Below are 24,517 nucleotides of genomic sequence, written 5' to 3' on the forward strand. Positions count from 1 at the left end.
GAAATTCATGCCAGGTATGGTGGTGCACATCTGTAATCCCAGTGGCTTGAGAGTGAAGCAGGTGGATCAAGAATTCAAAGCCAAACTCAGCAACTTAGTGAGACCCTGTCTCAATAAAAACAATTAAATAAAGTAAAAGGGCTGGGGATGTTGCTCAGTGGTTAAGCCCCCTGGTACCCAGGGGGAAAAAAAGAAACTCATATAGTCTTTGAGCAGGCAATTCCATTGCTAGAAATTTATCCTAAGAAGACAATCTGGCAACTTTTAGATGCCTTCTTAAAGATGTTAACCCAGTGTTTAGAGCAGCACTGTCCAAGAGAACTTTCTGCAATGATGGAAATGCTCCACACCTCCACTGTCCAATATGGTAGCCACACATAGAGCACTTGAACTGCGACGACTGATTTAGGAACTGATTTTAATTAATATAAATTTAAATAAGGTAAATGGTCATATGTGTCCAGTAGCTAAGGTATTGGGCAGCTCGTGTTCATAACAGCATAAAATTAGAAACTATCAAAATATCTAACAATAAAGGGTGATTAACCTATGGTATACACATGATGGAGATTTCTTGGCAGTGTTGCTAAACATGATTACATAAATTTATATTTACTGACATGAAAAATGTTCATAAGATATTGATAAGTGAAAAACTGATTTAAGTTGGTATATTTATTTTAATTCATATATTTTCATGTATACAGTCTTGAAATACATACACAGGAACATTAACAGTTCATTCTGATTAATGAGATGGGGATGAGTCAGTCTTTTCTGTTTTTTGAATTTTTCTATAATAAACATGCATTTAGTATGTACAAAAGCAATCAAAATTTAAAGGTTTACTGGTGATAATAGGAAAACACTCAATCCAGAGAATCTTTTCACATGTTAGTCTAAGAAATAAATTCTTCTATTTCATGCTTAAATGAAGGTTCAGCAAGAAGTCCTCTGAGCTGGGTGTGGTGGCACATGTCTATAATCCCAAGTGATTGGGGAGGCTGAGGCAGGAGGATTGGAAGTTCAAAGTCAGCCCCAATTTAGTGAGGCCCTAAGCAACTTGGGAAACCCTATCTCTACTTAAAACATAAAAAAAAGGGTTGGGGATGTGGCTTAATGGTTAAGTGCCCCAGGGATTGATCCCCCATATAAAAAAAAGCCTCTGGTTTCACAGCAAACTGCACAGGTCCTCTGGACAGATCCTTCGGCAATGGCTTATTCTAGGTCCTTCTAAACCAGAGACACCAACAAAAGCAGTAATGAGACAAATGTTAAGTTTAGGTGCCAACACTTTATAGTTAATTTTCCTAATTCTCAGTTCATTGAGGGCTGAACTAAGTCTCTGGACTGGAAAGGCTTGGCCAAGAAGCCCATGTTGGTCTGGGGGTGTGGAGGGAGCTCAGGGGTAAAGCCTGGGTAAAGCATGTGCACAAGGCTCTGGGTTCATCTGCAGCACTGCAAAAACAAAAAATTTTAATGCCCAAGTTGAGACTGACTTTATTCCACAGTATACGTTCTCACTTCCTCACAAATGAAGCTGTGGGTTTTGTCCTATATTAAGTACTTTCCACAAATCCTCCTGGGAAGCAGGATCACAAAGCTGCTACATTTTCAATGCTTCCCGAAATTCGAACATAACAAGCATTCTGTGCAAGGTATTTGTGAGTGGCAGGTGGGGGGAGTCAACAGCTGCAGACCCTTTTCAGCCATTCTCTGTTCTGAAGAGCTTCTAAATGAAATCTGGCTGATGCCGGCAAGGGGCTGATTCATGCAGTTACCCTGCCTCAAGGGTCTACAACCGGTAATATAGCAATTCTTTCCTGATCCTTTGGTGCAGAAGGAATTGAGGGTAAACTCAGCAGCAGCCGCTATTTAAACACCTACTAGGTGACTTTCCCAGGCTGATGTGGAGCTCCTCTTAGGACAGCTAGAATACAACAGGTTTATCAAATGCCTTTGTTCCCCTTGAGGCACAAACAGCTATATCCTGAATTATAACAAGAGCACCATTACAACTCTGCATTTTAAACAGGTATATATGCAAACACTTCTTCATTAACACTTGCAGGTTATAATGTTCCTCCCCAAACCGCTGGAGAAATCTCTGTCAATGGCGATTCTGTAATTATCCCTTTCCCTGGGTTAAAACTGACCTTCATAAAAACGCTGAACTTACAGGAAAATGCAGCAGTGAAACAGCCTCTCTTTCTGTGTGCTTCATTATGTGGTTAATAGATTTGTCGAAGTACTAATAACTGAATGAGGGTTTGAATACACAACAACATGCTATATATAGCCTGGCCTAGTCCTTCTGAATTTTTCTAACAGCGAACAAAACTGAATGATGTTAGCAACATGCCAACAAGGGTGTTAATTGTAAAAAAAAAAAAAAAAAAATCTACACCGGAAATACTGTATATTTGTGCAGCTTGGTGGGTTTTCAGTTCTAACAAGAGATACACCAGAGGAAAGCTTGACCTGCTGGACTAATGACTTGATTTGGACTCCTGTTGAAGTTCTAACATTAGTATCTTAGGTTTATAGCAGCAAGTGTAAATCCTACCTCAGCTGTTCCTTAATAAACACTTGGGGCTTAAATCAGAAAAGAGCCAGAAGTTAGGGAGGCAGCTGCAACATGGTCGCCTTGCTAACCAGCCACCTTTGCCTGTACGAACTTTGGTTAAGGGCTCTTTGTGTCAGAAAAGCAGGGAGAGTTGGGGGAGGGACAGAGAGGAAGAGAGAGAGTCATTTAGGAGTGTACACTTCATTTCAGGCTGTTTCCTTATTTCTTAATTGACTGAATTGCTTACAAATAGCATTCACAGTGGTGCTAGGAAGAACCTAAAATTGATTCCTTGTCATAATCTGGATGTCTGCTTAACAAACACACACACCCCACGTTGGAACCAATGAAAATAAATGAAGGAAATGTCATCCTCATTCCTTTGTAATTGCTGGGTATCTAGCATTGTGACTTGCTATAGTAGGGACTTGACAGATATTTAAATTTCTAGAATCTGTTCTCCCTGCTCCCAAAATCTCATCCTGGGTCACATATAAGCTAATGCATAAGTGTCATTCCTCTGTATGGTCTGGCATAAATGCTAAAAATCAGTGGCCTTGGTCCCAGGTTAGCTAAAATGATGAGGAAACCATGACCACTGGCAATAGCTTCAAGAAGGAGTCTCCTCCCATTAACAGTTTTTCCAGTGGTTAAGGAGCACTGCACCTGTGCTGCACAAAATTCTTTTTAAAACCTAAAAATCTGGGAAAGAATGTTAACTTTTTGCAGTTGAAGGTGGCAGGTCAAACACTGGTCATATCCCAGTGGAGGTTTGTTGCGTCCCATTTATCCTCTTGAGACCATCTGTCCATTCCACAGTTCCCTTCACATGATATAGTAGAAGTCTAGCCACCCCTGCTCAAAGGTTTTCTTTCTTCCTGAGTTTAGTAAAGCATTCCCTGTGCTAGGCAGATTGAATCACTCGTTAATAATCACCAAAGATGAGATCCCTGGTATAAATGCCCTGCACACAGCTTGTCTTCCTCTCAAAACTGGCTGTGATGACAAGCTAGGTTTGGATCTGACCTCAACAGGTCCTCACTCCAAAATCTGAGTGAAGCACACAATAAGATAAATCCATTAAAACAACATTAAAGGTCTGGGTTTAGCTTCACTAAACAGCAGGATTAAACTTTCAAGGGTCCAGCCACGATAAAGAGATTTCTTTAAAGTCACTTGGCTTTGCACAGTTGTAGCTATTAGGGATCAGATTTTTATCTCAAAGGTACATATTTTGCCTTTGATCCTCCTCCAGAATTCCCAGTAATGTCAACTTTCTCCACTATTGGGATCAGGCCCCTGGCCTCCCTTTAATGTTGGTTTTATTGCTGATTCTACAAGATCAACAGAGAAATTACAAGGAAAAGCTGTGAAGTTCCCTTCCCGCGACAAGTTGTGTTAAAAAAAAAAAAAAAGCTCTCCTAAATAGCGAAATTTAAACACAGCAAAGAACACACTGTAACACTGAGGGACTGAAGACAAAACCAAGCAAACAAAAAATAAAAAAAACAAAAACAAAGTAACAAAACACACACTAATTAACCAGTCCGATTGGTGATTTTAGGTTTTGTTCGCTAGTCCAGGAAATTGGCAATGAGTGTCTTGAAAACAGGAGAAGGGGCAAGTGCCCGTTAGCACCATCCGCTTCCCTCTGGAGTCAGACAATCTGGTTGAGGCTGAGGGTGCGCTGGGAGGGCTCCCAGGGGGGTCAGCGCGTTCTCCAATCCCCATCCCCCAGCCCTGAGTGGTGGGTCTGACACCAGGTCCTTCATCCTTGGACGAGCACGCCCTGATTTTCCCTAAAACCCTGTCCCCTTGCCTCTGTAGTGCTCGCGGGTCTCAAGGGACACCCGCAGGCAGCAGAGATCGAGCCCGCGCCTACTCGCCCACGGCACCCCGTTGTTTTCAATCCACTCTCTCCGCGGCGGCAGCACCCCTTCAACACCCATCCCCACCCTCTCTCCCTCAGTAGCAGGAGGAAGTCGCTCGGCTTCCTCTGTTCTCACCGCCAGTCAGAGCTTGGGCGCCCAGGGCTTTTTGGGTGGGGTTCTTTTTTTGTGTGTACACACGGTGTGTGCGCGCGCGAGTGTACTGCTAAAGGCTCGTCGCATCCTTCCGCCTCAGCTGCCTCAGGTGCCCTCCGGAGGTTTCGGGATCTCACCCTTGCCCTCGTCCTCAGCTCTTTGTGCCGAGTGCTGGGCAGCGCGAGGTCCGCTCTCTAGTTCACACCCCAGGCCCCCGCCCAGGCTGGAAGCCCGCGCTGCCCCCGCAACGGTCCACGCCTGGCTTTGCCCGTCGGCTTCCCTCCCGGCGCAGCCTCCGCGGTGCAGGGCAGCTTGAGCGCTGTCAGCGGGCGCCTGGGACTCGGACCCCAGCAAGCGGCTGCCGGTGCGAAAACTTACTGGAGCGGAGAAAGAGCTCGCTGCGCACCCGCTGCCGCCACAGCGCCTTGCCTACCCCGGGCCCCGCGCGCGGGAAGCCACAGCGTTGCTCCCAGCAGGAGCGCGTCCCCCGGGACGCCCCGTCCCTCGGTCACTCACCAGCACCACGGAGCCCCGCACGGCCTCCGACACGCTCTGCCGGAGCTCAGCCGCCGTGCCGGGCTTGCTGAGCCGCTTGGTGAATTTGCGCACTTCAGCCATGGCAGAGGCGGCGGGCAAGTCTCGGCGGGCGTACTCACTGCCCCGGGCCGGGGCGGCCGCGGCCGCTGCTGCTCCCTGTGTTTACACGCCGGCCGGCCACCTCTCAGCTCGGTGGCGGCGCGGCTCCCGCAGCTCCTCCCTCCCACCCGCTGCTCCTCCCTCGTTCCCTCCTTTTCTCGCTCGCTTTGCTCTCTCACTGTCCTGCCCCGCGGCGGCGGCGGCGGCGGCGGCGGCGGCAGCTCCCTCCCCTGAAGAGCCCTGGCTCCGCTCGCCAGCAGCCTAAGAAGGAGGGTGTGTCTGACGGGGAAGGGTGTGTGGAGGGGGAGGGAGTCCTGAAGGTGGGGGCGAGGGTCACGAGGGAAGAGGGGGGAAGTGGCAACCACTAGGGCTCCGCCCGCAGCTGATGTTGCTGGTGCAGCCGCATCCGGGAGGCAAGATGAGACTGCTGCTTTTTTCGAGTGTGTGGTGCTAGAGGGAGGTCGGAGGGGGTGATGAACTGTCTCCAAGACCCGGGCCTGCGCTGTCCCCGGGCTCCCCTCCCTTCCCCAAGGCTACAGTGCCAGCGGGAGCGCTGGAGGACCCTCACGTCCCCCACCCCACTAGCCCGCGGGGCCCTTGAGGCGAGGGGCTGGGAAACAACGTGGAGCAGCCGCCTATTGTGTGCTCCGCTGGGGTAGGGTCGCACAGATGTCGAAGGAGAAAGCAGTTTTTCTGGCCTGAGAGGTTCTCCTGGGTCTTTCTCCGCAACCACACCATTTTCTTTCCCAGGCGTCCACCTCAGAGGGGTAACCCCAGGGAAGGAAGCAGGCTTTGGAAAGTGTGACCTGCTGTGGTGGCACCCCAGGCGGGAGAAAGCCGGGTTGTGGGGCCTGAGCCTGAGGCAGGTTGTGTAATCCAGCAGTGACAGCTCCAGGAGCGGGATACAGTGGCTCTGGGAAGGCCAAGACCTGGGCTTCTAATCTTCTCAAAGGACCTAACAGTCTTCTAGAAGCTTTTTACATGTGCACTGAAACCACCACTTTCTCTCCATTTCCTACTCCTTTCCTTATCCTCCCCAGCTTCCAAGAAATTGTTTTTCCAAGAATCAACGAACATCTGACTAGGTGTAAAACATACATCCTTAAGACAGAAATGAGGACTGGAATCTTGAAGTATTGGTGTCCCCATAAAACTTCCCCAAGGACAAAGCGGGAGGCCCCACTGATCTGGCAGTTTTCTATTTGGTTACTTCATTTGTTGAGAGTTTGAAAATAACGATGATCTGGGGAGCCAAGCATCCCTCTGAGAGGGTTCCCACTACTGCCCATATGGCACTTCACCCACTTGCCCCAACTTTGAAGAGCAAACAGTGGCACCTACATAGGGAACTTTGTTATGGAAACAAGGGTATGCTTAATGGTTCCTGTGAACACAGAAAATGCCAAGTCTCTTAGCAGCAAGCCTGTTCAGCAACTATCACATTATCCCAATAAGGCACAGATGGAGGGGTCCTAGAGGACCTGCGAACTAGAAGTCCTCTAAAAGCAAAGGCATTGTGTCATAAATCATGGCTTTGTACTGTGTGCATGCACATGTAAAATTTAATTGTTGCATATAGGTAGAACAGCATAAATTCAGGTCCTCCGTTCCAGGAATGCCTGTGTGGGTTGTACTTGGAGTGACCTTCACAACAGTCATAATACATTTTCCTTGCTATGTGAGCCCAAATCTGATGCTTCAGTACAAGGTAGAGCCACAGGTTTTAGGGAAGAGAGGAGCTATAAATCATGATTGAAAAAAAAGCACATGATACTCTTGGGCTCCTTAATTACTGGGATAGCCTAGACTTCCACTAAGTTTGAGCCAATGGGATATAAGATGAATGGGTAAAAGGAGGGATCCTGGAAACTTTTTTTTTTCTGCCTTGGTAAAAAGAAATAGGAAGGAGACCTCTGACACCCATTCTTCCTGAGACAGGTGTTTCTTGTGAAGCCTGGACCCTGGGTAACCATATTGGAACCATGAGGGAAGTTCAAGACAACCTTAAGAAATGCCAACCCAAAATCTGAGAGTATTGAACCAATCCTAGTACTGCCTACCTCTGAATTCCTTTTCCAGTGAGGAGAATAAATTCTTGTGTTTTATACTGCTTTTAGTCAAATATTCTGTTACTTTCAACCAAAAGCATCTTTAGATTCTATTGCCACCATGGAAGTTATGCATCATTGAAGAAGACAGGCAAGGTCCCTCCTCTCGTGGCGCTTATATTCTTATTCAAGCAAATGTACGTGTACATTTCAGAAATGCAGAGAATAAAGGTGATATGATTGAGAGTAACTGGAGTTGGGGATCTAATTTAGAAATGTGGTGAAGAAAAACTTCTTCAAGGAGGTGAAAATTGAGCTGCGTCTTGAAAAGAAGTCACGGGTAGAGCACCGCAGGCAGCAGGGATGCCAGGAACAAAGGACTGGAATTGGGAACAGACTTGGCATGTTCAAAGACCGGGAAAAAAAGGCCCATGAGACTAGGTCATAGAAGGAAGAGGAATGGTGTGCATGAGATGAAGTCGGAGAAGTAGGCAATTTTCTACAGTTTTGTGAGCCATGGGAAGCATATGTCACACTTATGGTGCACAAACGCCATCTGGCCATTGTGTAGGCTCCACAGTCATTCCTGACAGTGTAGGCTTTACTTTTTCTGTTTTAGGTGTTCTGTTTAATTACATCAACATTGAGCATGGTGCTATGCACTGAGGGAGAATGAGTATGAATCAAAGACACTGTCCATCCTCTTCAGGAAATAAATGGAAGTCCACCACAAGAGAATGTATTTATAGCCAGGAACCGTGGCCCATGCCTGTAATCTCAGTGACTTGGGAAGCTGAGCTAGGAGGATCCCAAGTTCAAGGCCAGCCTCAGCAATTTAGTGAGGCCCTAAATAACTCAGTGACACCCTGTCTCAAATTAAGAAATAAAAAGGGCTGGAGATGTGGCTCAGTGGTCAAGCACTCCTGGGTTTAATCCCTGCTATAAAAAGAGAGAGAATGTATTTATGATACAAAATAGTATGTGATAAGGATCATACTCAAGGTAAAGAGAGAGGCAGGAGAGATCACATCCATTTAGAATCTCTGGAAGGCTTCCTGATGGGGGAACGTTGCAGCTGGACATCAAGGAATGAGAAGGTTCTGAACATGACTGCACTCATATAGCAAAGAGAAACCGTAGGGGCAATTCTACAGCCTCAAAGTGTGCATCTTACTTACTGAGTGGTTTCTCATCTTTGTTTCTTTCTTTCTCTCTCTCTATCAGGAATTGAGCCCAGGACACTCTATCACTAAACTACATCCTCAGTCCTTTTAATTTATTTTTTTATTCTGTGACAGGATCTTGATAAGTTGTTGAGGCTGGCCTTGAATTTGTGATCCTCTTGCCTCAACCTCCCAAGTTGCTGGGATTCCAAGTGTGCACTACCACACTTGACAACTATTGGCTTTTTACTAATCTTGTTTCATCTGCTACCAAAATACCCATTTCTTGCTATAAATTTTTATTAAGCTGAAATTTGCACAAAGAACAGTTAACCATTTTCAAATGTATAATTCAGTTGCTTCTACTGCATTCAAAATGATATGCAGGGCTGGGGATATAGTTCAGTGGTAGAGTGCCTGCCTCGCATGAACAACGCCCAGGGTTCAATCCCCAGCACCACCAAAAAAAAAAAAAAAAAAAAGATATGCAACTACTACGTCTCCCTAGTTCAAAACTTTCTCATCACCCTAGAAGAACAGATGTATTCATTAAGAAATTACTTCCATTTCCCCATCTCCCCCTGGCAACTATTAATCTGCTTTCTTTCTCTATAGCTTTGCCTATACTGGATATTTCATATAAAAGAAATCATATTTTTTTTCATGGTACTATGGGTTTTTTCATGGCCTCAGGGTTGTTAGGTAAGTGCTATACAACTGAGCCACATCCCCAGCCACATGTTTGATTTTTTTCATGTGTGCGCCTGGCCTCTTTCATTTGGTAGGCTTTGGAGATTTATCCAAGTTGTAGCATGTATCAGTAATGCATTCCTATTTTATACCAACTTTGTTTTCCTATTCATCCACTGATGGACATTTGGTTCATTTCCACCTTTTTGGCTACAACGGATAATGCTACTATAAACATTCATATACAAGTTTCTGTGTGGACATATGTTTTCATTTCTCTTGGATATGTACCTAGAAGTAGAATTGCTAGATCATATGGTAATTCTATACTTAACTTTCTGAGGAACTGCTAAACTGTTTTCCACAGCAGCTGCACTATTTTATATTCCCACCAGCAATGTACAAGGGTTCCAATTCATGTGAATCTGGCCAACATTTGTCATTTTTTCTGTTGCTTCTGTTTAATCTGTCTCATTCACATAATCATGACTATGTTTTCATTGTAAAAACTTCTCAGAATTTGTATTGAGTGACCCTTATGTGCTACACAGTTTTAGGCCTCCCCTGTCCGATAGAATAGGCACTAGCCAAATCTGGCTATTGAGCACGTGAAATGTGGTTCATGTAACCGGGGAACTAAATTTGTAATCTTATTTAAAGTAATACATACTTAAATATAAAATCTGTCACCAGTTTTGGTGGTATGCACCTGTAGTCCCATTTAGATGATAAAATGTAAATGTTCCCTTGTACCCCACTTCAACTTCCCATGAGATCCCCACTATTAGTTCATATATAGGGATATACATATACACATATTTTTTAAAGTAGAATTTTTCTGCAACTTACTTTCATCAGTTGATATCTTTCAGAATTTTTTCCATGTAAGTACATACATGTATGCCTCATTTATCTTAATGGCAGAAGAGAATTCCCTAGCTTGAATGAATCATGTTGATTCTTTTATTCATGCACCAAACAAATTTTTTTGAGCACTCACTATGTGCCAGGCACTGGTCTAGAGATTTAGGATAAATCTGTACCCTACAGATGGGCATTTAGATTGTTTCTAATATTTTTCTATTATAAACAGTGATGCAATAACAATCCTTATACAGGCATCTCTGTATAAGAGGTTTTACTGGCATGGATTTATCCAAGTGAAATTTCTAGGTTAAATGATTCAATGACACTTCTAATACTTGTATCTCAAATTCAATTAGGATAGTGTTAATGTGGCAGGTAAATCTGTGATAAAAATCCAAGCTATTTAACTCAGCATGGTGGTGCACGGCCATAACTCCAAATTCTTTCTTTTTTTTTTTTTTTTTTTTTTAGCAATACAAATTTATTCCCTTACTATTCTGGAAATGAGAAGTCTGAAGTCAAGGTATCATCAGGGCTGTTGTCTTTCCAGGCTCCAGGAGGGATTCTGCTCCTTGCCTCTTCCTGTTTCCAGTAGCTGTCCCCATTCCCTGCCAGGAGGCTGTTCACTCCAGTCTTCACATGACCTTCTCTGTGTCTGTGTCTTCTCTTCTAGTGTCTCTTATGAGGACATTTGCCATGGGATTTGGGGCTCATTGGATTTTGGAATGATCTCATCTCGAGATCCTTAATTTAATTATATCCCCAAAGACTCCTTTTCCAAACACAGTCACATCCATAGAAGTTAGGTATTAGGACATGAACATACATTTTGAAGGGCCACCATTCATTCTACCACAGGTCCTGGGTGTAGTGTGGTTCCACTGTTTTTCTGAACACCTTCAGACTTCCTTGTTCTGACTGTAATGATCTCCAAATTCCTCCTGCAGCTCAGAGCAACTCCCCCATATGGAGAATCTCAAGAACAAACTCCTGTCCCTCCAGATCTCTCTCACTTACCTCTGCAAAATCTGCTTTATGTTTAATCAAACCATGCTACCTTTACCTTGCCCCTTGGCAAGTGCACCAGCCTGCAAGAACATGCGCCTCTGCTCCAGGTGTCAGGGAACTTCACTTCTATCTCTCCCTCACCACTAGCTCAGCTCCTTCTCAACTCCAAATTCTTGGAGGCTGAGGCAGGAGGATCTCCAGGCCAGCCTGGGCAACTTAGTGAGACTCTGCCTCAAAATAAAAATAAAATAAAATAAAAATGGCTTGGGATGTTGCTATGTGGTAGACCACCCCTGGGTTCAATTCCATCACCCAAATATACAAAATCTGATAGTTATTGGAGCTGGATAATGGGTACCCAAGGATTAATTAACTATTCTTTCTGCTTGTGTATGTTGTACATAAAAATCTCTACGATAATGGGCTAGGAACATGATTCAGTGGTAGCTCACTTGCCTGGCAGACATAAGACCCTCGTTCATCCCCAGAAGGCAAACACAACAAAAAATTTCATAATAAAAACTAAAGAGAGGAGTTGTGCTTATAAAATTGTAATAAGGTGATGTATATGGTCCATATTAACAAATTTCCTTCCTCTGAAAGTCTTAAACTTAATCATGCCCTGACCAATTGTTTATCTATGCTGGTGTGGAGTGGATGGGGTGGGGGAAGACTGCTAAGGGAGCCAGAAACTGTTAGGAACAATGAGGTCTAAGGGAACACTCATATAGTAGTTGTTGTTATGTAATAATCTGGCTTTTAAAAGGGTATGCTGTCTGTGCCCGATAACTATTGGAAGTCCATAAAAGATCACCAGGAGAATAAAAACGTGATAGGAAATCAGTGCATGGTCAGCATTTACCAGCTCAACATCATGCAGAAATATATTTTTCTCCCCAATGGTTGTAGTTTCTGTGACATTATTCAGAATTATGTAATAAGCATACATACCACGTGGGCTGCCACATTGAACAATTCTAGAGAATGCTAATTGCATCATAGACTATGTGAATGCCACTCCCCTGGAGCTGTAGAGCCAGATACAAGTGACCCTGTGCTACGGAAGCTCACTCTCTTCATTCTCCAGGGATATTTAGTTGAAAGAAAAGTTATCAGCAAACAAAACCAGGGCTTATGAGGCTCAAATTGTATGTAAATCTAACAAAGACATGGAATAATTAAAAGCAAATGTAAATGATTAGAGCCTTTGATCTCTCAAAATTCCGGAGGTGAGTCATCTAGAATGAAATAATAATGATTTCTGAAAGGGCCAAATTAAAGAATATGTAAATATTGTAAAACAGGGTATTTGTGTTCCTCCCTTTGTTCCAATGAATCCATTCAAAGAGGCTTCTTTATGTTAAGTTGCACTTAAAATACAGTGGGGTGAAGGTTACATGCATATATAGAGAGAAGAATGAGTGTGCTTTCTTGTGTACAATTGTAGCTCAATAAAGTTGAGTGTATGAGTGGGTGTTTGTGTTTGGGTATATCTCATCAATGAGGCTTAATCTTTTTTAAAATGTTTTTAGCTGTTGACGGATCTTTATTTTATTCGTTTATTTTTATGTGGTGCTGAGATCAAACCCAGTGCCTCAGATGTGCTAGGCAAGCACACTACCATTGAGACACAACCCCAGCCCAAAGCTTAATCTTTAGATTTCTTCTCTAGTTACTCCTCTCATTCCCTTGGTGATCTCATCCACTGTATATGACTTTATATACCATCTATACCAGTGCAGTCTGATAGAAATATAATGTGAGCTACATATATATTTTAAATATTCTTGTAACCACATTTTAAAAAAGTAAAAAGAAACAGGTGATATTAATTTTTTTCTTTTTCCTTTTCTTTTTTTTTTTATACCAGGAATTGAATCCAGAGGTGCTTAACCACTGAGCAACATCCCCAGTCCTTTTTATTTTTTATTTAGAGGCAGGGTCTCATTGAGTTGCTTAAGGCCTTGTTAAGTTGCTGAGGCTGTCTTTGAACTCATGATCCTCCTACCTTGGCCTCCTAAGCTGCTATTAATTTTAATAATATATTTTCTTTAACCCAATACATCCAAAATATTATAATTTCAACATGGGATAAATGTAAAAATTAGTAATGAGATATTTCATTTTCTTTTTTTTTCTGTATGAAGTCTTTGAAATCAGGTATCTTATGCTTACAGCATATCTCAATTCAGACTAACCACACAAGTGCTCAATAGTGACATGTGGCTGGCAGCTACTGTATCAAACAACACATGTCTATATGTCAACAACTTCCAAATTTATTCCTCCAGCCCAGATCTCTCCCCTGAACTGCAGGCTCATCCAATCTAACCATTTACTCAACTCCCCTACCCAGTTTTAATATAGGCATCTCAAACTGAAAATGACCGAAACAAAGTTGCTCATCTTCCCTAAAATCCCTTTCCAGAGTCTTCCACATCTCAGTTAATGGCCAATTTTTCCATTGGCTTATGCCCCAAACATTGGAGCCCCCATACTCTTTCACCTCCCGCATCCAATCCATCAACAAATCCTGGTGACTCTCCCTTCAAAATACAAGACAACTTCTCACCATCTCCACTAATACCAGGGGCCAAAGCACCACCATTTTTTTTTAAACTGAGAATGCACAGTCTCTTAAGGGTCTCCTTGTTTGCAAGCAGCATTGCCCCTTTGATGTGTTTACAACAGAGCAGCCAGAGTGATCCTCTTGAAATGAAGGATCATAACAATCTGCTCAGAACTCTTCACTGACTCTCCAGTTCACTCAGAAAAGCTAAAAAGTTCACTGGGTCTTCTGGTGCAAACCTGCAATCCCAGCAGTTTGGGGGGCTGAGGAAGGAGGGTCACAAGTTCAGAGCCAGCCTCAGCAACTCAGCAAGACCCTGTCTCTAAATAAAATATAAAAAGGGCTGGGGATGTGGCTCAGTGGTTAAGCACCCCTGGGTTCAATACCCAGTACCAAAAAAAAAAAAAAAAAAAAAAAAAAAGCTAACGTCTTTCAGTAGTGGCACCGCCAGTGATCTGTGCCCTCCTCCTCTTCTCCCCCTGGCTTATTCACATCAGGCTTACCAGCTTCCCTGCTCTTTCTCAAATACGCCAGGCATGCTCCAGCCTCCAGGCATTTGCATGTTGTCCCCGCTGTCTGGAATGCTGTTACTCCAGAGAGCCACATGGCTCTCTCTCATCCTTCCTTGCAATCTTTGCTCAAATGTCACCTTCCATGAGGTGAACATTCTATTTAAAATTGCAACCCACTCCCACATCCCAGACTCCCCATTTTTCCCTTCCCTGTTTTATCTATCACCATAGCACATATTACCTTTATATTTTGTTTAATGTTTGTCTCTTCCTAGTAGAATATGAGCTCTATATGAGCAGAGCTTTTTGGCTGTTTTTTTTTTTGGGGGGGGGTACTGAGGATTAAACTCAGGGTCACTCGACCACTGAGTCACATCCCCAGCCTTATTTTGTATTTTATTTAGAGACAGGGTCTCACTGAGTTGCTTAGCACCTCGCCATTCCTGAGGCTGGCTTTGAACTCTCGATCTTCCTGTCTCTGGAGCTGCTGGGACTATAGGTATGTGCCACTGCACCCGGTTTTTTGTCTGTTTTGTTCATCACATATCTATAGCACCTAGCACAGTGCTTGGCACGTAGTAGGTGCTCCATAGAGATTTGTTGAATGACTTATGATATGAAATTCATATTCAGCATAGTTACTTATAATATTAAGAAAATATGTGGGACTGGGTGAGTAGCTCAGTGGTAGAGTGCTTATCTAGTATGTGTGAGGCCCTGGGTCTAATCCCCAGCATGGAAAAAAGTGTGTGTGTGTGTGTGTGTGTGTGTGTGTGTGTGTGTACTGAGAAGACACCATAGTGCTGTTCTCATTTTTAAACATTGCTTCTTTCTCTTTCTTTCTTTTTGTGGGAGGGGTACTGGGGATTATCACTGAGCTATACCTCCTGTCCTTTTTCTTTTTTTAATTTTGAGACAGGATCTTGCTAAGTTGCTGAGGCTGGCATCAAACTTGTGAAACTCCTGCCTCAGTCTCCCTAATAGCTGGGATGACAGGCCTGCATCACCACACCTGGCCAAACATTGCTTCTTGTCTGTCACATTTTACGAAAACACAGTATCTTGTATAAAAATACAACATATCTGAACTTCATATACTTTTTCTTAATAAAATAAAATAATCTAATCTTTTAGGTATTTTGATGCCTCAAAATAATTTTAAAGCACATGAATCAAATTGTGATAGTTACTAGGGGCATTTAGTTCGCCATTAAAACATTTTTGGGACAGGGGTTGTGGTCAGTGATAGTGTACTCATCTAGCACTCGTGGGGCCCTGGGTTCGATCCTCGGCACCACATAAAAATAAAATAAAGGTATTGTGTCCACCTACAACTAAAATATATTTAGAAAAACATTTTTGTTCTTTAGTTGTCTATTTTAATTCAACTGAGCATTATATCTTGAGCTCCTGGTAGAATATTCCAGCCACATTAATTTTGAGTGTCCCTTCAGTAGGTGCGGTGGCGCACAACTGTAATTCCAGCGGCTCTGGATGATGAGGCAGAAGGATTGCAAGTTCAAATCCAGCCTCAGCAACTTAGCAAAGTCTTGTCTCTAAATAAAATATAAAACAGGGCTGGGAATGTAGAGCAGTGGTGAAGCACCCCTGGGTTCAATTTCTGGTACCAAAAAAAAAAAAACAAATGTGTCTCTTCAGGTCTGGGATATACCTGAGTGGTAGAACCTTTGCTTAGCATCTGAGAATGCCTAGGTTTGATCCCTGGCACCCCAATACAAAGTGGGAAGGGTGTCCCTTGGTCAAATAACTATGGGAAGTGCTGACTGTTATTCGGTAGAAAGTACTCCACCTCCTTGGTCCTTAGTTGTCTGGTCTTCTGCAGCTCAGGGCACCTCACATAGCCACATGCTCTTCTCCTGATTTGCGAATGTGAAAGAGCTCAAATTTCTCCACATCATGTGCTTTGCCATTGTGTTGCTTTGCTGCGAGTAAGGGAGCGATTTTCAATTTTTCTCATCTTAGAGGATTCCTTTTGTATGTAATCCTTAATGGCTATTGACCTTGGTTTCATATTTCTCTTGAAATGACTGAAAATGTCTGTCATTTAAAAAACAATTCTTGTCCTGCTCACAGTAATTCAGGTCAAGAGCTTTCTGGGATTATCTGTTTCTTCAATCTTGAATAGTAGTTCATTTAGAAACTTTGGGCTTGGAATCATCCTAAATGCTAAATTCTTACCTCATACCTTTTTGCACAAGTTACAAATTTACACATATATTATATAATATGGATATATCATATATACTTATATGTTTGTTCACTGTGAGTCTGAAGTTCTTTAATTAGTATTGTGAACAAATGAAATATGATCCACTATGTACGTGTAGATAAATCTACACATATTTATACACACATACACTTGTGAACATATATAAAGTCTAATATACTTTGCATTACTAATTTTTATCCTTTTGCTGCATATATACTTATCCATAAATAATATATAGCTGGGTGAGATGGCACAGGCCTGTAATCCAAGCAACTTGGGAAGCTGAGGCAGGAGTATGGCAAGTTTGGAGTGTGCCTCAGTAACTTAGCGAGATCTTGTCTCAAAAAATAAAGGGCTGAGTATGTACCTCAGTGATACAGCATTTCAGGGTTCAACCCCCAGTAATCCTCCCCACAAAAAACAATGTATAGTAGCTTCCCACCCTTTCCTTGCCTACCTTCTGAAATGATTGATGTACCATGACTTCCCTTCCTTACCACTCACTTGTTCCTGTGCTGCCTGCCACCTGGCCTCTCAGCTTCTGAACAAAATGTTATCATCATACTTGGGCATGGTGGTGCACACCTATAATCCCAGTGGTTCAGAAGGTTGAGGCAGAAGGATTGCAGGTTCAAAGCCAGCCTCAGCAATTTAGCAAGGCCCTAAGCAATTTAGTTAGACTCTGTCTCAAATTAAATTTAAAAAGAGAGAGAGGGACTGGGGATATGGCTCAGTGGTTAAGCACCCCTGGGTTCAGTCCCCGGTATGAAAAAAATTAAATAAATAAAAGTAAGTAACCCCTTATCATCTGAAAGTAATCACTATACTCAATAACCTTCCCTCAAACCTCCTCACCTGACCTCTTCATTGTTCCTCATCCCCTTCTTCTTGAATCTCTTTTCTGTTATCACTTTTATACCCTAGCCTGTGGAACAGATGAAAGACTGGACCTCAGAGCAAAATCTCCTGCTTTTCAAGTCCCTCTTTGCCAGCTCCCTTGCTGCCCCAATCTCTCACTCCACACATTCTCATGTGCATTTCTGGCTGGATAGTCTGTTGTTTCCTGGAGTTTATCATATCTGAAATAGAGTTCATCATCTTTCATGAAGCCAGTTCCATAGCTTCTCTTTTTGTGCCACTGACATCAGCAGCAGATACAAAACCTGAGTCATCTCTGACTCCTTTCCTGACTTCACACCCACATTCTATCAATCACCTACCCTTGTTGATTCTTTTTTTAAAAATGTTTTGAATTTATAAAATATTTCAAATACACAGTAAGAGTCAGAGAATATACTCCTATTTCACCACCATCAAGACTAGCAAATTTTAATATTTTATCATATGAAATTTAGAGTTTTTCAAGATATATACATTATTAATGTATATGTATTATATATATTATTAACGTATTTGAAGTCTCTCCTGTACCTTTACTCAGTCCTATTCTCTACTCTCTTGTAAGTAACCATTATCTAAAATCTATGTATATGCTTTCTAAGCAGGTCTTATACTTTTACTATATATGCATTTATTCATTAAATTTAACATTGCTTTTTGTATTTAACTTTTTATATATAAATGGTTTTATATAAATTACAACTTGTGATTGTAATTTAGTGTAATGATTTTTTTTTTTTTTTGCATTTGTGGCTTTGGGATAGAACCCAGGGCCCCAAAGATGCTAAGCAGGTACTCTACCACTCAGCTATACCCCCAGCCAGCATACTGATATTGAGTATTTTCTGTATTAATATATGTACATCTAGTTCATTCCTTTGAACTTCAGTATACTATATCACTGCACCAATATACTACATTGACCCATTCCCCAAATGACTCCTAGGTTGTTTTCAATTCTTTCCCATCATGAATGATACCTGAACATTCTTACAAAGTTTCCTTGTGCAAAAAATATGTAAGAGTTTCTTTGGGGCTGGTATAATCTGGTCTTTATCACTTTTCCCATAAACTGTCAGGTTGTTCTTCGAAGTAGCAGTACACTCCTGCACAAGCGATTCATAAAAATTTCCTATCTCCGAGTCCTCCCCATCCTCATGATACTTATTATCATACTTTCTTCTGAAAGTATTGGTGTTCTGTCTTCATGCTTAAGTATTTGGTTAACCAACAATAATGTGTGCACAGTATATGATGGTGATCTCTTACCAATCTCCTTCAGTTTAGAAAACCAGTTGTTCTGGCACCATTTAATAAATACTCCTTCCTTTTGTCTCTTATTTGTGAAGTCACCTCCGTCACAAACCAAGTTTCTTTATGTTGGTGAGCTTTTCCTGGTTTTTCTGCTCTAGTCAACTGAACCTCTTGTCTATCCCTGTCCCAACACCACAGTATTTGCATTGCTATATGCTTATAATAAGTAAGGAAAAATTTTGGTAAGGAAAATTCCCCCCATATATTTCTTCAAAATAGATTGGGTTTTTGGGCTGGGGATATAGCTCAGTTGGTAGAGTGCTTGCCTCACAAGCACAAGGCCCTGGGTTCAATCCCCAGCACCGCAATAAATAAATAAATAAACAAAATATATGGTTTTGAGACCTTTCTCTTCTATATGAATTGGAGGATTCACTTATCAAAATTCACAAAAACACTACAGGGATTTTGATCGCATTGCATAGATTTTATAGATCAATTGAGAAGAAATTGATCCCTTTATTATACTGAGGGAGATTCTGTCTTTTTTGCTGTCTCTAGCACCTAAAACTGTGCCTGGGATATAATTGTTGCTCAATAAATATTTGTGGGTAAATTAATACATATGTAAGGAAAAATAGTAAGGAAATGCACAAAAATGGTAACTATGGTAATCATTAAATGAAAGGATCAGAGGTGATATATTTTCTTATTTATATTTGTCTCTATTTCCTAAAAATTGGTACAAGGAGAATGCATTATAATTAGAAAAATAGTAAATGCTATTAAAACTATAGAAGATAAAGTAATAAATATTATTAAAATGTAAAGATTGTTCCTTGGCAATTAACATAAAAGAAGTAGTAAAAGACATTCAGTTGATTTTTCTTGAATTTTATTTGTCCATGGTCAGTCCATTGCTAATAAATCTGAATTTATAATAAAAAATTCATAAATGTGTTTAATAGTATATTCTTCAGCCAAGCCTCATGGCACATGCCTGTAATCCCAGTGACTCTTGAGCCTGTGAATTCAGTGTCAACCTGGGCAACACAGCAGCATAGCAAGACCTCATCAGAAAAATAAAAGTCTGGGAAGATTCCAAAAGAGAGATAACTTTGAGGAAATTATGCAAATTGGGATTTTATACCAGCCTATATTTCAAGTGAAAGGATAAGTGGATTTAGTAGAGAAGAATTTTTTTCATGATTGAAACTATCCAGGCACAGAAAGGCAGAGCCTGTGTACAAGAATAATACAACAGTGAGCTTTATTTCATCTATTTTGGGTAATGGAAGGGAAAAGACACAGACAGCTAAGCTAATAGGGCATAATAGAAAAAAAAGCAATTCAAATGTTTTCTAAGACAAGCAGACAGTACTACAGATGAGGTTCTTTGGTGAAGAATATCCTAAACAGCATGAGTGAAAAGAAGAGGGAATAGCAGTGTTAGATTCGGCTATGATTGATGATATTTGAGATTGAATGAAGGAACTACTGTATTGTACTTAGGCAAATATATTTATGTAAATCTTGCTGTAAATCATATACTTTCTAAACATAGAGTAAATCCTAATTAATAATATTTTATTATAATAAAGGAGATATATATATCTCCTTTATTATAATATATATATCTCCTTTATTATATAATATATAATATATATTAATATATAATATATATAATTATATATAATATTTAATATATTATATCATACATAACATATTACATATAATATATAATTATATATGATTATATATAATATATTAATATAATATATTAACATATAATATTTATATATCATAATATATAATATATATTATATTAATATATAATATATATCAATATTTATTAATTATATATAATATATAAATTATATATAATATATATATTTATATTTATATTTATATATTTGTATTTGTCTTTTGGTACCAGGGATTGAACCCAGGGGCACTTAACCACTAAGTAATATCCCCAGGCCTTTTTTATTTTTTATTTAGAGACAGGATCTCCCTGAGTTCCTTAAGGTCTCATTAAATTGCTGAAGCTGGCTTATTATAAACTCCCAATCCTCCTGCCTCAACCTCCTGAGCCACTGGGATCATAGGAGTGTCCACTGCACCCGACTAATAAAGGCTATATTTTAGAGGGAAATCAAACTTGTGTGAGAAATCATTCATATTCTTTGACCCAGTTGTCTCCATCTATATAGAGGCAGGCTGTCTGGCACCAGAGATATAATCTCATCATCATTCAAGTTACTTCAGGTATGATTCTTAGGAGTAAGAATCATAGATTTTTTTAATCGAATGTCTTTACTTACAAATCCAAATGTACCAAGTAAAATTCTTGTTACTATTGGTGTGTGTTGGTTTTAAATCACAAGGATATGCTAAAAGAAGGAATTGAAAGGACTTAGTGATGTTAGGAAATGAAAGAGAGAAAGGAATACTACACTAATATATTCTGAAAAAGAAACTCTGAAATGCTAAATGAATCCTACAAGGATAATTTGTTAATCACTTAGAAAAGGGTCTATTTAACCAACACCCTACTCAAACCATAAAAACTAGAATAAAATATAAATGAACATTCATCTGATCTCTAGATGGGGAAACTAAGTAACTAAGTATGGGGGAAAGCAAAATACTTAATTCAGTAAAATCTCTGTAAATAAATGGATCATGAATTAAAAGATAAATAATAAACTAAGCAAAGGAATGAGGTGTTTATTGTGGGCAAAGCTAATGCTCTTCGGCAGTGGAAACAGAAGGGCCAAGTAGACAAATGTTTAGCATATAATCTGTTCACAAAAGGGGAGATGATAAATAGTGAAAGTTTGAAAAATCGTTCAGTCTCACAAAAAGTCAAAGAAAGATAAATTAAAATGAAAATTAGGTATCGTCTCTTGTCTATCAAATTAGCAAACTTTTTTGGAAGTGATATTATTGGTGAATTAGAAACTCCTGTTCATTGCTGGTACTTCTTTTTGCCAAATCAACATGATAGTGCAGATATTGGAAATATTCCCTCATACCTGCCCATCATCTTTTGAATAGCATTTCCATTACGGCTGCCAGATTTAACAAATAATATGGAATGCCTAGTTATGTTTGAATTTTAGATAAACCACCATTTTCTGTTAGATGCTCCATGAAATTTGGGATATTCTTATATTTAAAATTTACTCCAGCTGGGTGTGGTGGTGCACACCTGTAATCCCAGAGGCTCAGGAGGCTGAGACAGGAGAATCATGAGTTCAAAGCTAGCCTCAGCAACTTAGTGAGGCCCCAAGCAACTCAGTAAGACCTTATCTCTAAATAAAATATTAAAAAAAAAGAGCTAGGGATATGGCTCAGTGGTTGAGCACCCCTGGGTTAAATCCCCTGTACCAAAAAAATAAAATAAAATAAAATAAAATTTACTCTTTGTTTATCTAAAATTTGAACTTAACTAGGCTTTTTTTTTTTTATGCTGGGGATCAAATTGAGGGCCTAGCTTATGCTATGCATATGATCTGCCATTGAGCTCCACCCCCCCAGCCCCAAGCATCCTGTATTTTATCTGGCAACACAACTGCCTATATTTGTGGAAATTCCTAGTTTACAAGGCTCCTCTCAGATTCTCAATGTCCTTTGCAGCTATTCTACAAGCATGTGACCACAGCTTTCCTTTCAGGAGACTTAATCAGTGAAGCTGATGATTAAACCAGACTCTGCATGGAGCGTCCATTTGTACTGATTCAGGTGATGAAAGGAGGGATCCAGTTTGGGGCTTTTTTTTGGGGGGGTGTGGAGTGCAAGGCAGTGAATTTTTATAGTGAGGTTCAAGGGAGTGTCATTTACATAGAGTTCAATAGCTTTTCCATCAAGCTTGTTTTGTGGTCTGGTTTGGGGTATCATTTCTGGCAGCTTAGTCTTGGTTATCCAGTTCTCCCAACAATTCTGTGAAAAACTCAATATCCTTTAATAAACAGCCACTCTGTTCAATCTCCCATAGTGCTTCTGTTGCTTGTAAATAAGAACACTGACAGATACACAGTATCAAGATTCTTAAAACTGTGTAAATCTTTTGATTCCCCATTTAAAGAAACTTACCTAAGTGTGCACACCATAGCACAGGCAAAATTTTGTACACAATTATCCACCAGTAATCCCAGCAATTTGGGAGGCTGAGGCAGAAGGATTGCCAAATTCAAGACCAACCTCAGTAATTTAGGGAGGCCCTAAGCAATTTAGTGAGATCCTATCTCAAAAAATAAAGAGGGCTGGGTATGTGGTTCAGGGGTAAAGCGTACTTGTGTTCATTCCCCAGTACCAAAAAACAATAACAAAATGTTTATTCAGAAAACTGAAAATTCGGAGACAATTTAAACTTCTAACCTGAAGAGAATGGTTGAGTAAATTTTGGTGCATCTAGATATTGGGGCACTACAGTCATTAAATAGAACCATTAGAGGAATATTTAAAGACATGATAAAATGCTGCATTATTAAGTGAGAAAATCAAGATTAAAAATTTATATGTGAGCTGGGCGTGGTGGTGCTCTTCTGTAATCCCAGTAGTTGGGGATGCTGAGGCAAGAGGATTGAGAGTTTAAAGCCAGCCTCAGCAACTGAAGCTAGGCCCTAAGTAATTCAGTGAGACTCTGTCTCTGAATAAAATCTAAAAAGAGCTGGGAATGTGGCTTAGTGGTTAAGTGCCCCTGGGTTCAATCCCTGGTACCAAAATAAAAACAAAAACAAAAACAAAAAACAATTTATATAGGTAGTATGGTCTCTATTATGTTTTTTAAAAAGTTGGATAAAAAAGCTGGAAGAAAATATGCCAAAACAGGGTTGCTCTGGGTCATCTGCTTATTTTTCTTGATATTCCCCCACATTTGTTACTCAGTAAATAAAAATTACTCTAGTAGCCATAAAAAACTTCTCTAAGTCTGTCTGTTGGATGACCTATACCCCACCAGTCATTTTCATTGTGCAAACCCTGGGTGATTTCTGTAGGGGGTGGGAATTCTAGAACTATAAGGTTTTAGATTGATTTCTCAAATTAGGGTGGGGGACATAACAAAAACCATAAAATCCTCCCCTGCTCTTTTCTGCAACATTCATTAAAGAGTTTCTGGAGAAATGCCCGCAAAGCTTTTGGGGCAATAGTTGCTTTTGCAAATTCCTTTTGTTTTTCACTTGCTAAAGACACCCCTGCCAACTCCGCAATTTGCTTCTGGCATCCCTTTTGGGAATGTGTCTTGAATAAGGTGGCAATCTCCACTCAGACTAATCTAAATTCAGGAATCTGGTTAATAGGTTCAGCACAATGATAAAAGGCCTGTTTGTCAAACAGAGATAAGTGAGCCCTGGGGAAGAATAGGATAGAATGGGGAAGAGGGCCTTATGTAAAACAACAAGGCGCCTCTTCCAGAAGTGTCTATTGTATTAGTTGATGGGTAATTGTAAATGGCATTTTTATGCTGAAACGAACTTAGGGGCTGGGAGCTAGCACAGTGGTAGAGCACGCTAGCACAGTGGTAGAGCACTTGCCTAGCACAGGCAAGGTCCTGAATTCTAGCCCCAGAAAGAAAAAAAACAAAAACCGAAAACTTGGGTATACTATGAAGTAGAAAGCACACTTTGCATGAATTTTCAAAATAAAACCCGAGACTTCAATGAAATTTTGTGCGTACAACACCTGTATGCCTGTCTTTGGAATACTTCTACGGGGAAATGTGGGAAGCACAGAAGGGCATATCTTTGCTTCTCCATTAGGTAGGGGTGCAATGTTTCCCTCTATCTGAACGATTGGGTGCATCATAGAACATCTCTGCTTTCCTATTCAGGGAACCCCTAAGTGGTTAACTGAGAATAAGGCCCATTTTATTTAACAATTCGAGATTTATTCAATGTGACTAAGCACATGGGCAGTAACGATTTCTTTTTTGGTTTTCAAAGCTTGTGTAATGAGTTTTCTCCTTTGCCTACTTGGTTTGGGTCCTAGAGTTTTTGTGCAAGACTGGGTAATGTGTTTCCATTCAACTTTACTTGATGATGCCA

General features: G+C 40.7%; 1 protein-coding gene across 2 annotated transcripts in view; it reads right to left on the bottom strand.

Annotated features, from left to right (window-relative positions):
• The window catches only part of DOCK11 (dedicator of cytokinesis 11), a 184,681-nt gene extending 179,288 nt beyond the window's left edge, over window positions 1-5,393 (bottom strand). The window contains exon 1 of one of the 2 annotated variants that reach the window (XM_079123323.1): window positions 5,107-5,393. In XM_079123323.1, coding sequence (XP_078979449.1) covers window positions 5,107-5,208 — 102 coding nt within the window. In that variant the 5' untranslated portion in view covers window positions 5,209-5,393. The remainder of the gene's footprint in view (window positions 1-5,106) is intronic. The other variant, XM_079123324.1, reaches the window with a different exon arrangement.
• Between the last annotated feature and the right edge of the window lie 19,124 nt (window positions 5,394-24,517).

This window comes from Sciurus vulgaris (assembly GCF_902686455.1).
Source record: "Sciurus vulgaris genome assembly, chromosome: X".
In the NCBI taxonomy this organism is placed as follows: Eukaryota; Metazoa; Chordata; class Mammalia; order Rodentia; family Sciuridae; genus Sciurus; species Sciurus vulgaris.